Raw genomic sequence first — 18,458 nt, forward strand, 5'->3', positions numbered from 1 at the left:
AGTCGCAATGTGAGACAAACAAATCGGCTTTGTCATCACCTAGTGGCTAAATAGTGCAGACACAGTAATGAAATTCTCTGTGGGGTTTTTTTGTTTGTTTTTATTTTACTTTAACGCCCGGTTGGTTATGCATAACAATTTCCCAGAAAACCAAGTGAAAGACCAGTTTTTGTATAAAACCACTCTTAAGCAGCACTTATTTCAAAATTATTTATACGTTATAAAATTTAAAACTACAGTCTCCTGAAATATACCATTTATTACTAAAACACTTGACGCAGTAGTAAAACTTTAATCTCCACAAGCTAGATATGATTAGCACTCACAATAAGGTTACAGTTATCTATATATTTTACCAAAGTGTTCTTTTCCCAACAGTATTGAACAAGTTTGTTGCAGGTCCAATTTTCTCAACATAATGTCCATCACAAACTATGCATCATGTAAAATAATTACAATTATGTTTATGTCAGAAAATGCTTCGTAACAAATGGCATGCAGGCTCCGAGTACATATTCTTCTTCTGAGACACACTGACCACAGATGAGCACAAACTTGAGCAAAAGCATCATTCAGTTTCACTTGTGAAACAATAGTAATATCAAAGAACAATCCCTGACAAAGGCCACAACTGGAAGTGCTTGTTGTTTGATAACTGCATGTTGTCCTGGAGTTTTAAACCTTTCTGGAGTAATCTGATTTCCATCATCTCTGCACCTTGGCAGTGGGTGAAATTCCGCCAGGAATTTCTGCTTTGCTTTTTACCGCAGTATAGAATATTTATAAAGGCTGTATGAAGGGCCAAGGGCCTTAACTCCTATTAGAATATAAATTACAACTGTTTTTACCAGTTGTGTGGTAAATTCCCCTTAGAAGTTGTCAGTATATACATATCAAATATTCTTATATCAGTTAAAATATGGAAAACTGTGCTCCATGTTTATGCAATTACCTGCACTGCCTAAAAAGTTATCTATATACCCCAAAAACAGTGTTGCATTTTATTTGGAAATCATATATAATTTTGGCAGTTATTCTTAAAATTTGAGAAAACCGTACATTCAAACGTACATCCAAGTGCAATTACCAAATCCCATATAATCCTACATTTACCCCAGGAGAAGACCAGCCACCTTTTCAACAGGAATCAAGTACTGTAAGTAGACTGTATCCACCACAATGTAGATATTCATCAGTCATCTTCATCTTTAAGGTTCCTCTGTTTTCTTCATTGCCTTTAAAAGTGAAAAAAAAAGGTAATTTGAAATGTTTACGCACCGGGTCAGTAAAACAAAAATAGAACAAAGACAGTATGATTACTGTTCATATACCTCTTTCAAAATCCGAAGACCAAAGTAGTTAGTGGCCATGTTTCTCAGGTTGGACTTTCCACCCACCTTACACCTGACATAACCATACAAGTTGGCCCATTGTAAAACTAAGCCCATTATCACAACAGCCTGTGTGGGAAAAATAAATAAATAAAAACATTGAATGAGATATAAACCAATACTTAGCTGCTTTAGAAACGGATGGAAATTAAACTGACATTCAGCAACTGAACTCACTAGCCATTTAATCTTGAAGGAGAAGATGGTGCTGAACACAAAGATGATCCACAAGATAGGGCAAACAATAAGTCCAAGCCAGAAGATTCTTGACTCAGCAGTGGAATTAGTGTCCACACTGTGTGTCTGAGAACAAAAGTGTCCCCCAATAATAATAAAAATAATATGATTAAGTTGCTTAAATTACAAAAGATTTTGCTTCATTTGGATTTTGCCAAATTTGTCTTTTACATGCTTAAAAAAAAGAGCCCTGTGCGGAGGCCAGCAAAGCTTGTACTGTATCCAATGAGCGTATTTTTACCTTCTTTGATTCAAACACCCAGTGGCTCTTTCCATCTTCATCCACTTGATTCCACCACCGAAGCCCCACTAACAATCTGCCAGATAAGTTCTAAAAACCAAAAAGGAATGCATCGGTTGTTGTAGCCTTACAGATGTCTTACTATTCACAAAACATGGAATGGACGAACCAAGAAAATTAATCACGGATTAAATTGGAAATATCTAGTTTAAGGCCTGCATTTTACACAAGGATTAGAATTACTTAAATGACTTACAGTTCATATAACGTTATCTTGTGTTAACAGTTGTCCTGTGTTTACAACCTGACCTGCTCACCTTCACAGTCCAGAAGTCACATGACAACAGCAGGATGATGGTGACCATACAAGCAATAAAACTACTGCTGAAGATGTCGCACAGCAAGTAAACCAAAATGGCACTTGTTCGGAAGAACAGATGGAAGAACGAGACCAGGGGATGCCTGTAACGTAGATGGCCATTTTATTCTTTATGGTTAGGTAAAACAATTTGGCCAGTATAACCTTACGGGCATGATAATAAAAAAACATAGCGGCAAGAACGTTATGTCTCACCGAATTTTAGACTTTTTCAGCCGGAGATTATCTTCCTCTTCACCAAACAGAAGAGCATCGTGCGAGTCCTGAAAACATAAACGGGCTGTGTAACTTAGCATAAGCGTTCCGTGCTAATGCTAAGTTACACAGCCCGAGCTAACTATCTGTATGATGGGCTTTGCATCTACTTTGCTACTTATTTAGTGTCACAAATATTTAAGCATAAAATGGCCGTTAAAACGTGCTGTGTCCTATTCAAACAACTCCTTTCTAAATTGTCGTGAAATCTTATTTTACATTGATTACCTGCCCCAGCATTTTAATTTTGACTCGTAGGGACGTAGTTCCTGGTGACGTGGTAGTAAACAAACCCGTGTGCTGAGGACCCCTTGAAAGTGTGGCCTTAAATGTGCCTGACTTAAAGGTAAAACTACGCCAAATAGCTCAAATTTCGCCGATTAAGTTAAATGTTTCTTTATAGTAATTTGTTCCTAAAACGTTGAGGGCTACCAATTTTTTTTGACCAATGTCCATTACAGTCTCTTAAAGCCCAAATCCTATATTATGTGCACCACTTAAAACCTAAAAGATATAGTGTTAGTAAGTATATTTTAATATAATGTAATATATTAAAGGGAACTGTTTTGGTTGTTTATTGCCCAAAAAATAACAACTGTGTAACTATCAACTAAGCCAACATTTTTTCTTTCAAGGAGATGCTGGCTCACAACGAAGGGTAGCAGATAAGCTAGAAGATAAGCTAGGCTAATGTAAGGTTTAGTTGAGAACTTGTGAAATGTGTGTTTGAGTTCATTTGCAGGGATCTAATTTCATGTTATTCTTAGTTATTATATTTATATAATATATTATAGTAATAATAATTAGTAATTTGGCTGGCTACTTTGGATTTTGTATTGGTGAGCTGAATCTGCTTCTCTGTTTCTTGATTGCATTTGCATGAGTTTAGGTTGTTCTGGTTCCTGATTGGTTTTGGCATTTCACGTGATAGGGTAACGGGAAGTGAAGCATGGGATGTTAAAACAAAGAAAAAGAAAAAAAGAAAACAGAACTGTGGAAGAAAGCTATCCATCGCCATCTGCCTCTTCTCTGTTTATTGAGTGATATAACCACCACATATTGAACCCCCCACATTACACTAACTTCAAAATAAACTACAAACAGTTTTTTGCACGACTAGATGTCGTCATAATAAACAAAATATATAATAATATTATGATAATGACAACAACATGATAATAATGATAATAAGAATCATTATCATAATAATATAAAAACAACAACATGCTGTAAAAGCAATAAGCCAATCTCTTGTGGTCATGAGGTAGATACAAAGACTAAAGCTTAATAATGAATTTATTTATTTATTCACAAATAACAATTTGAATACATTAATGTACATTGTCAAATAAACAGACTATAGCAAAATGAGAGATGAAAAGATGTAGAGAAATGGTGATATCAATCATTTTTAATTACATGAATAAGAGAAATACCTCTGTTATAGAGAAGTTATAGAAATTTAATCACAACTGCATTATATTATCAAACTAGTTCATTGCACAAAGTACATCTCATGCATTATGAGTTAAGGAAAACCTCGAACAGACTGGCGACCGAATGCATGCGATAAAAGATGCCAAATGGAAGTCCAATATTAACAATAGTGGCCCACATGCTGAAACTGTAGAATGTACTTTGAGTTTCATGGTCAAACTCGGGACGAGCACCAAATGATGGCATGATCCATAGCTGACAAAAAAGGAAGCAAGAAAAGAGATTGAGTATTTGGGAAATATCAACCACTGAATCTGAGCGATTGAGGGAGAATGGTACTCACTATGATGTTGCCCAGCAGTAGAAACACACAGACCTCCTTCAGCACCCATCTCCTCCACATTTGGCCCCTGTTTTCAACCATGTTGCTATGCAGGCCATTGGCTGTGAATTCTGGGTTTTGCTTTGTGTTCACACCTGATCCTTCGAGGTTACTCAGGTCTTTGCTTGACTGCAAGTATGTATTTGTAATCACAGTAACTGAGTGCTCCTCGTGAAAGGGCTCCCGATGCAAACCTTCAATTATGAAAATGTTCTGCAGGCCAAGCTGGATCACCATCAGCACAGCCCAGGTAAGACTGAGGCTGTTTAGGTACCCTTGGACTCCAGTTGCAACTGTGGCTACAGTGGTGAAATAGCTGATGATAAATTGTCCCAGTGAGGATCCTGTCAGCAGCCCCACATCCAGGCTGCGTGTCGGGTTCTTCTCTATTACATGCTTCCTGTGATCCACCTTGTAGATCGCGCAGCCAATCGCAGTGGAGACAGACATCAGTGTAACTATGACTATATTCATGACAAAGTGCATCATCATTACCTGGTCTTTCTTGGAATTGTCATGAGAATTTTTTTTAATTTCTATTTCATATACGATGAACGTTGCCAGACCTGCCACCACTAAGAGAACTCCAAACACAGGGCCAAGAAATACATCCTTAAACTGAATTTTGACTTTGTGGTGGGTGTGTCCATCTGCTACTCGACCAACATTTTTCCACATTACATAGGCCATTGCAGAGGCAAAGAGACTGTACTCAATATTGAAGGGGTACAAGTAGTAGTAGGCATCCTTGAAGATATTACAGGAAGTGTGGCTGCACTGGCATTTACTGTCTCCATAACTTGCTGTGAGACATGACAAAATATAGAAAGAGAGATGTTATGGTCTGATATTTCATTGATTGGGACTTATACTTTGATTCGTACACCTACTTTAATTACCTTTATAAATGTACAAACTTCGACCAGAAAGTATCGTGGTGTTGGTTGGATCAGCAGGAATGTTTGTTTGGTGAAGGGACTCCTCAGTTACTGCAGTCATCCACAAAACTAGATTAGTGGAAAGGGTGAGCATCAGCCCACAGCTAAATAAAAGATAAGTAAGAAAAGAAAAAAGAAAATTGGAGCTTTAGTAAACTTAAGATATTTACATTTTCACTTTCCTGATATTGTGTCAACCAAAAAATTAATTGGTAATTGAGGAATTAATCTGCAGGATACTAAATAATGCCAATCATTTCTGTTTTTCAGCAGGTAGTGTAGTTTAATTTAATAAAAAAAAAAATAATTGTAGTATTTTACGTTCTGTAAAGCATGAGAATCTTTTGATTTAGACACCAATCGTGTGGAAACAACTAAAGTATAAATTGTTCATGTTACACTCAATAATTGGTTAAGGAGAAGTATTAAAATAAGTACAAAATAGATAATGTGGTTGAGAAAGAGGATGAAAATAAGACACAAGAATTTATTTCCTCACTTACCATGTGAAGTTCTTTTGTAGCTGTACACAGTCCTTGGCATGCACCCACAAAAAGTATGTCTGTAAATTGATTTCATTATTAGATCATATAATACTGGAGTCAGTTAAATCTTTTTTACTACTGTGCGTAGGCTAAAATTTGTACCTGCGCAACTATAAAAACAAGTTGCACCACGGGGAAAGCAACTTTGATAGCAGAGTCACAGTGGATGTAGCCCACGTAGCTGACTATCTTGAAAATGTCCATGATAGCACTGAGCAGTCCAAAGAGCACAAGTCCTCCTAGAAAAGAAAACACATTTTCATAGTGTCTTTAATAAAATTTAATTTATTTTTTTTAAGGAAGCAGAACATTTACTTACCCCTGAGCCATATTGGTCCAGCATGGCCATCCTTGTAAACAACAGCATTTTTTGTCCTGGCTGTGAAGATGACATAATAAATGATCCAGCTAGAGGTGACCAGGAGAAAGAAGATGAGGAAAGCCTGCAGGTTGGAGGTTGTGATGTTTTCACTGTTCTCAGCATTGGCACTGACCAAGGCACAGCCCAGGATCAAAACGTTCACACAAAGGATCCCAGACAGCAACCATCCCCACTTTCGGCCCTGGACTCCACTGGAAGAGACGTCCTGGTGGGGTTCGCGTGTGTTCGCTGCTTGACCTGATTCATTGGTCTTGTTGGACAAGTCGGCTTCCTCCATCTTGGTCATCCTGCATGGGGCACAGGTACTGTCATCAGTCACACACACACAAGGAAAACTCGTAGTCAAACACATGATACCTCTTTAAAGATCACAAAAGATTGCTTGTTGTTCGAATTTGGTTCTGTTTGAGAGTAAATCTCTAGAGGTGTAACAGCAGCATCCACTCGTTCGCTCCTTTTAACGATAGATTCCGCCCAGGGGAAGTTTTTCCACTTATGCTCACCCTGTTAGTGCTACGAAACTAAACAAAAGAGCATTTTGAAATCAAATCTGTTTCCTCCTCTGGCTGTCCTCCAACAAGGCTGCATTGAATAAGATTCCACAATTACCTTTGTGTGGATTAAGTGTGCTTTTTTTTGCGAAAGTCATCTACACTATTGCTCCTCATCTGATAAAATTGGCAATAACATCAACACTAATAAAACAGCTTTATAAAAATCTAGTTCTTACTTATAAACAAAGTCAAGCTCTAAAGACAAAAAGCATTGTTAAGAGGAAAAAATCTTTTCGGACACCTGTGAACCCACCTCGTGCTGTGTGATCCTGAGAAGCAGTCTGAGCTGTCTGGCTTTTATATCCCTGCAAAAACACAGAGATGTCCATAAATCTGTCATATACAACACTATATTATTACCAAAGACACCATGTTTTGCACAAAATATTAATTTAGAGTTCAAACAAAGTTTCCAGGATTTTTTTTTTTATCATGGATTCCGTAATACAAAAAACGTATTCTTTTTCAGATAAACTTTTAATTTTTTTTTATATTTTAAAGTTTATTAAATTAATTTTAAAAACCATGCACTACATATTAGTAAAAAATAAACAAAGTGCACTTGACATTTTCTTATGACCATTTTTAATTTGTATCCACTTTTGAGATCTTATGGCATGTGTTGTTTTTGTCCCCCGTTTGCAGGAGTTGACCACACGCATCTAGGCTTTACAATCTAACTTGAATTACTCATGGTAGTCATTGCTCAATGAAGAGATCCTTTGTATTTTCTCTATCCAGAATGTCAGAGGTGAAATGTGTGGCCGCTGCCTGTGTCTATTGTTATAATTTGCAAGTGGATAGTATGTCTGCGTACGTCAGCATCTAAACCACTGGTGCCACACTCATTTTAGGTTAATTTAAAGCCTTTTTATCTGGGATGGGCTAATAGTGGACCTTTTTTTTTTCATTGCAACACCTGATGATGAAATCGTCTATTGTCTGCATTGATGCCTCTTGTACTAGTGATGGAAAATTTAAGGTGAGAACAATGGTTTGTTGAAAAAACAGTGGCGCCCATGTCAATCTGATTTTCCTTCTGTGTCCCTCACAATCAGACACCTCTGTCAATATAATACTGTCAATATCTGGTCTTTAATTTTCTGAATAAACACATACTTTACAGTTTCAGTGCAGTACATGACTTTATTTTTACAAATAGATGAAATATCACAAACATGAATTTTCTATTAGAACAACGTGACTGAGATACAGAAATATAACATTTGTACTGTTACAAAACGTGTTAAAACGTGCACTGGCTGAATTCTCAAAAATATAGTTGTTTGCTCCATATAAAATGGAAAAACCTAAATCAGTCAAGGTGATGCGGAAGTGTTGTACCTGCAAGCCACAAAGGGGCAGATATGCGCTTGATAGTAAATTTGTTAAAATTAAAGCAATTTAGTTTTCATCAACCTACCATATGAAACTCGTCATATTCGGTTGGTCAAAATGAGATGTGTGGTTCAACTTTTTGTTAACTTTACGCTTTCAATCTGCACTGCATTGTGTCTATGTTTTTATTAAGTAGCCTACTGGTAAAAAAAAGAAAAAGAAAAAAGAAATGATAGTATAACAATACTAATTTTAAAAACTGAACACGATCTCCATCTCGGCCACCGGGAGCACTGTTAGCTTCACTGCGCATTGTGCATCCCCTGGACACCGAGGACGCGCTCTGCCTCCACGGATCAACAGTGACCGTGGGAGCAGCGGAGCAAGCTGGCCACTGCATCGCCGCCTGAGGACGACGATGATGGTGGGATTGTTGATGAAAAGAAACGGAGTAGGGTGCACTAACTGTGCAGGGTGGACTAACTGTGCACCATGAATGACAAGTACCACAGGGCGGCCCGGGACGGCTATCTGGACCTGCTGAAGGTGGCCACACGGAAGGATCTCAACGCACCGGATGAAGATGGCATGACGCCGACGCTGTGGGCCGCTTATTACGGCAACTTGGAGGCTCTGCGACTCATCGTGGCGAGGGGGTGGGTACGAGTTTTTTTGCCTTATGGGAATGTGTGCGTAAAATGATCTCAAATCTTCCCTTTTGTTAAATTAGTGGTTAACAGAGCATAAACGGGCCGTTATTTCTCTCGTCATTCCGGACTGGAGTGTTTAGATTTCCAGTAAGGTCAATCATGAACTCATTGCAAAAACTCCCTTACGAAATTGCCATTCAATAAGAAAAAAAACGAGGAAAATGTTTAAATGCACTGAATAATTACTGCAGTTGAACCATCAGAATTCACAAAAAGAATCTAAATAAAAAGGGGTAATAGGCCCTGACATACCAGCACAATTAACAATTAAAAATGACACAAATAACTTTTAAACAAGTTAGGTGCGGAAAACACTGTGATCTCAAGACCACTGTGATCTCAAGAGCTTTTTTAGGAACAAAGTTGTTTTAATAAATTCTGAATCTTATAATGAGCTGAAGCTTAAATAATGTTTGTTTTACATTCAAATTTGAAGCTTTCAGACAGATTTATTTTACCATTGTACTTGAGGTTTTTCCATGTGCTGCAACACTGGAGCTCAGTTCACCTGATGCTTTGCTGCCTGCATTTCCCGAATCAGTTAAACATGGGGACCTACCTAATTGTTAAATTGTGAAATAAACGGTTAGAGCAGAGCATTTGGTTTCATTGTCCATTGTGTAAAGGCCCTGTGGTTTGCCAAAATCCCTGTCCTAGATTTACCAGGTACGCCTTATTTAAAGAGGCTCCATCATGGCATATATATTAGAGCAGTGTTTCTTTTTTATATTTTATGATGACACAGAGAGGTTTTTTTTTATGTACTTTAATACATCAAACTTGAAGGATTTGCTTTCTTTAAAATTTTTCTGCATAATCACAATGGATTCATGCCATTTAAAGGAGAGATTAAATCAGCTACTGTTTGAAGACAGGCTGGCCCTTCATCAGTAAATTGCTCAAATTTAATTAGTATTCATGGACAGCTAGGATGAAGAAACACACAACAGCCCATTCCTCACTTGTTCTGGTTGACCTGGTTTGATTCCCAGTGAGGAAAAAAATGGCCTGTTATTAACAAAGTTTGTGAGAGACTTACTGTAAAAGTGAGACAGCATCATTCATGAGTGTTTAGTTTGTGTAATGCAAACTAGCAAAATTGAGGAAACAGACTAAAGCTTCCTGCTACATGATAATACTGAACTCACTGTTTCCCACGAAATAAGTAAACAAATCTCTGAAGGCATTCGGCTGCCAAGGACATAGTATCCTAGTATTGATAGCAGAAAACATAAAGTCCTGATTGACATGAGGTCCTAAAATTAAACATTAATATCTGCCATAATGCTTCACAGAGTCACCAAACTCGTGAGACCCGGGGACGTATTGAGGAGAGGTTTAATGTGGCTTGACATTTTCATGGGAAAGATGCACTGCTGTGCTATATTTGGAAAGTATATTGGATTCGGCAGCCTACAGTAACATCAAGCTGTCATAGGAGGCGAAGACACATAATGTGATAAAGAACAGGGGAGGGACAAACGAGCAGAATTATCACCACCATGGTCACAGACATAAATTCTGACACATAAAGCTATCATGTTAGATAGTCCTTACTGATGACAAGTCTATTGCATAATAACACTTTAGAAGGTAATGAATATTTATTCTAAAAATAAAAATGTAGCTTATTGATCTTTATATTTTCATATTAAGCATTTTATGCCCCTTTATAGGTTCCAGCTGACAGTACAATCCCTTTGTTTGAACATAGTTTCTAGCACATGCAGTCCATCATGCACACTGAGGACTACCACTAAATCAAATGCTGTTCCTAAAACCTCCTTTGGTTGGAGTTTTTTTTTAAAACACAACTGTGTCCAGACAAAAGGGGAAGGGTCGAAATCAGAGTGGAACATTGTTAACCGCTTGCCCAGGTTGGGGTTTGTGGAGATATGACACACATACTCTGTGAAACCCTTACAACGCAATCTATCAATAATACATCTGCTCTGCTAAAGAAGTTTCACATGCATCACATTAAAAATTCAGCAGTCTGTCCGTGACAACGTTAGAGAACAAGAGACAAAAGACAAGCAATTCAGTAAATGTGTAAATTCAGGGGGTTTGACACCTGCAAGAGGACTGCAATTGACATAGATGCTGAACTAAAATTACATTAAAACTATTATGTTCAGGTCAAGGCAAACTCAATCTGAAACATGAATAAATCCTGTTTTCCTTTTAATGTTTTTTTTATTATTCAAAAAATATTACTTTTCTTTTTTTTAATAAGCAAGCAAATTAGTTTTTATAGATTTGGGTACCTAGCTAGTAATAACAACAAAAAGTGGTAACTCTTTATATGCATCTGTTCCTCATACAATCAGCTGTAATATTACTGTGGATGTTTTGACTTGAGGAATTTGACATCACCTGTCATGCAAAGTTGTGCTTTTTGAGTCAGGGACTAGGCCTTCCCTGAAACTGGAGACATGTGGTGTAGCAGCGGTGCTGGCAAGCCTGTGCTCATGTTACAGACTGAGTAACAGTGCAGCACATGAAAAGGTCACTCTAAGGTCGTGCACTGTAGGCCAAGGGTAAATATTGCTTATATTTGTAATTACAGTCCATCATAATAAAAAAACGATGAGATTTTTTAAAATAAAATCATTTGTCAATTGATTGGATGCTTCAAAAAGGTAATTGCCCATGGATGATCTACAGTTGGTTTTCTGAAATGGCGATTTGGTTAAATTAACAACCTATATATGGCACATCAGTGCTGAAAATATGATAAAAAATAACATGCTAACATGCCGAGTGAGTCATCTAAACAGCAGCGCAAAGAGGCTGTGTTTAAACAATATGCATAATCTTTCTAATATTCCTAAACAAATTGATGTAAGCGGTTCTTTTATCAAATCTGAGACGGTTCTAATCTAATGTACAATATCTGATGGCCCACAGGGGAAACCCTGACAAGTGTGACATATGGGGCAACACGCCGCTCCACCTAGCAGCTGCCAATGGTCACCTCAACTGCCTTTTCTTCCTGGTGTCTTTTGGTGCCAACATTTGGTGCCTGGACAACGACTACCACACGCCATTGGACATGGCAGCAGCAAAGAATCACATGGAGTGTGTCCGCTACCTGGATTCCATCGCTGTCAAGCAGACAGACCTCAAACCCAAGCTGGTCAGGAAACTGAAGGACCGGGCGTTTCGGGATGCTGAGCGGCGAATCAAAGAGTGTGTGAAGATACAGAAGAAGCACCACAAACACATGGAGCGAAAGTTTCATAAGGACGCTTCTGCGTCAGACGTCATGAGCTTCTCCAGCTACACCAGCAGCTCTATTAGCCACAGGGTTCGCAACTTCAATGCAGCCACCGTCAGTGTGCCATATTCTCAGGTCAGATACAAGTTTGATTGTTGTTTGAATTTTTGCATGATTGCATAATCAAGTTTGTCAACTAAAAAGAGTCTTCAAATCCTACCACTTGGTTGCATGAATAAACATAACTGCTAATTGCTGACTGTGTGACAGTGGCAAAGCTCGTGAGTATGTTTAACAGGTGTAGATTAAACTATATGATTTACAAACTTGTTTTAACACAGCTGATTATTTCTCAATTCAAATTTTAACTGAGCCTAAAATTATTGTTTTATTTTTGCAAGTATTTGGTCGTGAACCAAAGCACTGGACAAATGGAAATTTGTTTCTGATGATGACAAGGGAAAGACGCTAAGTGAAGCCCTTGTCCTCAGGAGACCATCACTGTATAACCGTTGCAATCTATTCAGTATTTATCATATTTATCATACATATTATATAGACACAAAATGTCAACCTTCGAATATCATCCAGTAGATCAGACCGTCGAAATGTCAACAGAATACATCCTATTGGGCCAGGCCATCAATGCCAACATTGCCAAATAAGCACACGCAGTATACATCAACTAAAACAATTTGCATCAGTCCTAGAGCTTTTAAAACACTAATGTAAGGGATAAACTGCTTTAAAAAATATCTGGCTAAAAACATTTGAATAAGTCTACTCCTTTCATTTGAGCTTGCAGCTGATTTGCATTATTCCTGTCTTGTTAGGCTACTCTTCATGCCACAAACCGAGGGAAGACAAAAATCCAGAAGAAGCTGGAAAAGAGAAAACAAGGAGACGGGACCTTTAAAATCTATGAAGATGGAAGGAAGAGTGTGCGCTCCCTGTCTGGACTTCAGCTAGGCAACGATGTCATGTTTGTCAAACAGGGCACCTATGTAAACCTAAGGGACCATGGCCGTCGTAACATTCGTGACATGTTCCCAAGAGAAAATGATGATGCCATTTCACGTGCCATGAGTGAACCAGATCTCCATGGTCCGGATGTAGACTATTCTGAGATCAGTACAGACTCTGGACATGATTCCTTGTTCAACCGGCCCGGTCTGGGCACTATGGTCTTTCGAAGAAACTATGTGAGTGCGGGGATGTTTGACCTCGGTAGCCAGGATGATGCCAGTGTAGGCCGGTCAGGCAGTAATGTCCGTTTACGCAGTCGGCTGCAGCAATACCCAAGTCTCGATCAAGATAGCATTGGCAGCGCACACAGCCTGCAGGAGAGGAACCTTGAAGAGCTGCCCTGGGAAGAAGTCGAATTAGGACTGGATAATGATGACGAGTCTGAGACAAGTCCTCTAGAGGTCTTTCTGGCCACACAGAGCATGAGCGAGTTTGTCTCCATCTTCAAGAGGGAGAAGATTGACCTTGATGCACTACTGCTGTGCTCTGATCATGACCTCAAGAGCATCCACATCCCTCTGGGACCAAGGAAAAAGATCTTAGATGCCTGTAAGCGACGGCTGGAGACCATAGAAGACCCAGAGTTCATCGAAGACACAGAGCTGTGAGTGAGACGTTTTTAGGTATTCAGTGTAGTAAGGACAATGCTTGTAATGTCTCTATAATCCGAATTTGATATGAAGCACTCACTATGAGAAACTACCATCTTCAACCTTGGTGTGTGTTTACATTCTCATCAGATTAACAGTATGAGACTTGAAGTGCTAGTAGGGGGCCTAGTGGTCAGTGGTAGAGTATTGGGTTAGGATGCAGAAGGCAGCGGGTGAGACTCCCACACCACCAGGTGTGCCCCCCCCCAGCCACCAGGGGCCACCTTGGTTCCAGTCCCAAGCACAGTTCAAATGGGAGGGTTGCTGCCAGAAGAGCATCCGGCATAAAAACTGGAACATGTGGCAGCCCCTGAAAGGACAAGCTTAAAGCCGTTGTTGTTGAGAGTTGAAGCGCTAGTAAAACATTTAAAGAGGTTTCTTTTCTGAGAGTTTTTTTCTTATAATCTGTGTTGCTTACACTCATAGTTATTTGCTAGTAACATTCTCTTTTTACTCTTTGCTGGTGGGGCTGCATTGGTTCATTATTTGGTACATTTTTTTAAACCTTAAATATTCTGTTGTGTGAAACGATTGGTAAGTATGTGTACAGCATTACCTGTGCGCTCGTGCATGTGCACAACAACAAACACTCATAAAAGAGTGCCAACATGCAGCTTTACTGTGGATGTGTATACTAAAACTGTGAACCTGTTTTTAAGATGGGCTATGTACACAAAATTACCAACGACACCCTTCAAAACAAAGTGTTGCCATTATAACGTTACAGTAAATAGTTTCTAACTTGTGCTTTAGCTTGTCCATATCATAAAAGAAAAAGATAGCCACCTAGCTGCTGACCAAATGAAAAGAAAGCTGCTTTGGTTACAGACATGGATTTTTCTCTTATCTTCACTCTGTCCTGCAGATAATAAAAGTTGCTGTAGATGGTCCTCCTGCTGTGTGTACTCGCCAAGCCTTAAAGGTCAGTGAAGTATTGTGGACTAAATGTCATGGATGGACATGGAGGATGTAATGACATAGCTCTCATGGTAACGCAATGGTAACAAAGCATAAAGGTGACTGTCAAGCAATCAGAGACGAGTGGGAAATAAATTCTTAACATGATTCCATTACAGTGTCTTGTTTGAAGGATCACTAAAATCAAATGCGATGCTGGAGGGTTGGAGTTCCCTGCACTGCAGGGTTTGACAAACTGAAAAAAACAATAATAAGAGTGCAGCACTGTGTGGCATATGACATAGCATGAGATCTGATTGTGGGGTCTGTGTCCCTTGAAGTGTTTGCCCCTGTGGGGTAAATCCTACCACCTCATGTGCCTATATTGCTTGTGCCTATGCATTTGCCTAAGAATGTATTTTTGTGATAAATACATTTGGTGTTAACATCACTGTAACTTTATTAATAAGTGTTTCCATAATGAACTTTCAAGAAACATTTTTCACCCAGAGACACTTGTTCATGTTTACATACAGCAAGCCATGCAGGTCCGAGTGGGCTCGTGGGCAACGCTGGCCAATTGTTCATTGAGATTAATGTTCTGATTTGTGTAAAATATGAAAACATGTATGAAAACACTGTATATTCAGATCATTTGATAACATTCAGTTTAACAATTATGATGTCTGCTCAGTCCATAGTGTATGTTTAGTTAAGCAATTTATAAACCTTGTATATCATTCAAGTCAGTATTGACCATGTGAGAGTTTTTAGAATTTTGTATCTCAAGTATTTTTCACTGGACACAGGAGAATAATGTATGTTAATGTTTACGATCTCTCTTACGATTTCTTTGAATTGTGTTTAGGGGTAAAGAGGGTAATAGTACTAAGTTTAAATACTAAGATTAGACAAATATATAACAGGTTATGACAGATATTCGGTTTAAAACTATTATATGATTTTGGATAAGTACTCACAAATAAGGTTGACACTTTGTTTGACGGCAAGTTAAAATGTATGCGGCAGGATTATGCTTAGAAAATGTGACCCGTTTTTCTAATCCCCAAGTATAAGGTAAATAAATGCTCACACAGCAGCTTACATATCTTGTAAATTAAGTTCCTGTAACAAATGTGCACTGCTGTATGATGTTGTGGTTTATGAGACAGTTCTTCCAGGTCAATGGACTTCCTGTCTGACACATTCCCAATATCCAGACGTAATTTAACACTTTTGCCAAGATTTTAGTTTGTGTAGGTGTGTGATTGTGTCTGTGTGTGAGAGGCAGTTGTGTGCATGTGAGAGAGACAGATACACTAAAGACAAGCATCATTGTTTTCCCTGTACTGTGTGACATTAAACTCAGGAAGTTTTACTGTAGATAAATGACTTAAGCTCTAAAAGAAACAATGATTCTACCACATGGTTAATGTCCGAGCAAAAAACGAATTTGACGGCTAGTTCAGTGGTCGTATTGGAAACAGAAACCTGATGTAAAAAAAACAACAACTTTTCCAGAAAAACTAAAAGCAAGCCAAGTCAGTGTTTATTGGATTTGAAGCTTCTTGAATTGAGGACAGGTGAAAAATCCTGTTAAGGGCAAAATATCTTAGCTATGGTTTTCAAATATTTTTTTTTTGCATTCTGAGGGGCTTTAGAAATGAGGAATTACAGGAAAAAGCAACACAACTCTGAAACTTGTTAAGTCTCAACATTAACAATGAGCAGAGTTTGAAGGGTATTTAACACAATGCTAATATAAATTTGTACCTGGTGAGTTCTTTCATGCAGGCATCCCAACATCTGGTTTCCACAAGCCCGGTCACACCTGCATCTGGGTTCTTGCAGTGATCTTCATCTTGATCATGACCTCATCTATTGGTTCATCAACCTCTGAAGAGGTTCATCAACCCTTCCTCTTTAGCGTTTATATCTAATAGGAATTTGTTTCTGGGCTGCAAGGTACAATATGCATGCAAAGCAAATTTCAGAATATTTTTTGCGAATCCATTTAATCTTCATTGAGATTTCATGATACATTTCTCCACTCATTTTTGTTTTCTTTTCTTGCTGGGTTAATAGTCTTCAGTGCAAAGGTTCTTGTTATCACTAAACAGTTTCCCAGGCTGCAACTGACTGTGGAGAAGCCCAGGAAAGGGGCAGTGGAGAGGGCAGAGACAGACAGAAGACATCCAGGCATATCTGGAGCGGAGAAGAACAGGGCTGATGAAATCATTGGCTCAAATGAACAGAATATTCAAGTGCAAGTCTGATATCCACTTCCTGCAAGTACAAAATATATCACATTTTTAAAATAACAGTAGAAGAGAAATAGCACATGATAAGCATAAACCTATTGAGGTCAAATGTATCATATGATCATGGATTAGAACAGTATGTTCTCTGAGTTTATCTTGGACCCTGGTGTGTTGACATTGTACACAGAACAGGCTCTTCAGTTATTGATATATACCAGAGATAATTCAGATTCTGCATCAGAGAAAATTTGTTGCATGTTATATAACAGATACAATGTGTTACTTTTGTTTTGCTTATTGTAGATATACTTAGATGCATACATCAGCTGCATGGGCTGCACAAGAGCTGTGTGACCTGATACTGTCGTCCTACAGAGACAAACTGAGTGTAATTTTAAAAAAGTGGTGAGTCTATGTCATATGTATATACTTTACCTGCAGGGGGGATAAGCTGCAGCGTCTCTGCACACATTGACTCTTTAGCCTGTAAAATGCTTGTTAGTCTGCTACACACTGCCGATGCCACCATGATGTAATCCACATTCACATTCAATATCATGTTTACTGGAAGCTCAAATATGCTGACAGATCCTTTCTCAACAGTCATCTTTCTGGATAATCTAAACCTCACTCACCTTGTCGACCTGTAAATCACACCCCAATCAGCTTAACTCACAGAAATTGTAAACTCATCTCCAAATATTCCACTCAGTATCATGAAAGCTTTATTACCACTATCTGTAAATGTGTACCTTTCTTTTCCAGGCATTGCTCTCTCTAAAGAACAAGTCACCACCTCCTAAAATTACTGCCCATTTGAGCACATTTAGTAGTGAACGTAAGTCATTTACCAATTTTAAGAACTGTTATAAGTTTTGTCCTCCACACCAAATAAGCTTTTATATTCTAACAAAAATCACCCACAAAAAGAGAAACTATATTGCAAGACATTATTGATGCTAGCAGTCCTATACATGCTTTACAAGGAGATCTGCCTATTACAGCCCAGCATTATAATAACAAGCACCTTATCGTTTAAAACTTTCAACAAAAAAAAAACTTAAAAAACACAAAAATCAGGAAGGTCCTTACAGCTAAGTGGTTATGGTCCATGCTACATACTGTAACTGTAGTGTCCTGGTTTTCAATCTAGCTCGGGACCGGTCCTAACCCATGTCTTTCCTGTCTGCTCTCTACTGATTTCTCCCAAATAAAAGCAGAAATGCCCTAAAAGTTTAAAATGATAATACTAATTGGACTCCTAAACCAAAATTGATGTGGTTTCTCATTCGGTGATACAAAAGCTTTGTTTCGTGGGTGGGAATGAACTGCCATTGGTTCTTTGGCTGGAAAGCTGCTGTGGAGACAACACTGGAAGTCACTGATAAAGCACAAATGGAGTTATAGTAAACTTCTTATGATGTAACCTGTCCCGAGAGACTGCTTCTCAAGTACAAGGCTGATTTTATATGGTATTGCCTGACTGTCAATGACATTGTAGTTTCAAGGGTCGATGCAAAATTATGCTTCTTTCACTAACAGATTTCCATGTATACTGCAAGTTTGTAAATTAGCACATTAAAAATGTTTATTGGTGTTACATGACAAAGTAAAT

General features: G+C 38.4%; 3 protein-coding genes across 12 annotated transcripts; 1 reads left to right on the forward strand and 2 right to left on the reverse strand.

Annotated features, from left to right (window-relative positions):
• Nucleotides 1-196: 196 nt before the first annotated feature.
• zgc:112148 (uncharacterized protein LOC550424 homolog) lies at nt 197-2,800 on the reverse strand. The gene is made up of 7 exons (XM_067476063.1): nt 2,732-2,800; nt 2,444-2,511; nt 2,187-2,331; nt 1,870-1,959; nt 1,569-1,694; nt 1,332-1,460; nt 197-1,235 (listed from the first exon to the last, which is right to left on the reverse strand). The coding sequence occupies exons 1-7, from the start codon at nt 2,741-2,743 to the stop codon at nt 1,209-1,211; spliced, it is 597 nt and encodes a 198-aa protein (XP_067332164.1). The 5' UTR covers nt 2,744-2,800; the 3' UTR covers nt 197-1,208.
• A 981-nt stretch (nt 2,801-3,781) lies between these two features.
• otop2 (otopetrin 2) lies at nt 3,782-7,081 on the reverse strand. 3 transcript variants are annotated; one of them, XM_067478495.1, is made up of 7 exons: nt 6,995-7,081; nt 6,125-6,474; nt 5,908-6,044; nt 5,764-5,822; nt 5,222-5,364; nt 4,284-5,125; nt 3,782-4,195 (listed from the first exon to the last, which is right to left on the reverse strand). In XM_067478495.1, exons 2-7 carry the CDS (start codon nt 6,471-6,473, stop codon nt 4,025-4,027), a joined length of 1,701 nt encoding a protein of 566 aa, XP_067334596.1. In that variant the 5' UTR covers nt 6,474; nt 6,995-7,081; the 3' UTR covers nt 3,782-4,024. The 3 variants fall into 3 exon arrangements, with proteins under 3 accessions (XP_067334596.1, XP_067334597.1, XP_067334595.1); XM_067478496.1 differs by lacking the exon at nt 6,995-7,081 and adding an exon at nt 6,545-6,700; XM_067478494.1 differs by lacking the exon at nt 6,995-7,081 and having other exon boundaries at nt 6,125-6,539.
• Nucleotides 7,082-8,380: 1,299 nt separating this feature from the next.
• ush1ga (Usher syndrome 1Ga (autosomal recessive)) lies at nt 8,381-18,343 on the forward strand. 8 transcript variants are annotated; one of them, XR_010910800.1, is made up of 6 exons: nt 8,381-8,735; nt 11,700-12,144; nt 12,843-13,639; nt 14,551-16,874; nt 17,147-17,248; nt 17,609-18,343. XR_010910800.1 is itself a non-coding variant. In XM_067476903.1 (3 exons), exons 1-3 carry the CDS (start codon nt 8,572-8,574, stop codon nt 13,641-13,643), a joined length of 1,410 nt encoding a protein of 469 aa, XP_067333004.1. In that variant the 5' UTR covers nt 8,381-8,571; the 3' UTR covers nt 13,644-14,542. The 8 variants fall into 8 exon arrangements, 1 of the variants encoding a protein (XP_067333004.1); XR_010910798.1 differs by having other exon boundaries at nt 14,551-16,870; XR_010910797.1 differs by having other exon boundaries at nt 14,551-16,547; nt 16,668-16,870; nt 17,147-18,343.
• Nucleotides 18,344-18,458: the final 115 nt, after the last annotated feature.

Source organism: Channa argus, chromosome 15 (assembly GCF_033026475.1).
Source record: "Channa argus isolate prfri chromosome 15, Channa argus male v1.0, whole genome shotgun sequence".
In the NCBI taxonomy this organism is placed as follows: domain Eukaryota; kingdom Metazoa; phylum Chordata; class Actinopteri; order Anabantiformes; family Channidae; genus Channa; species Channa argus.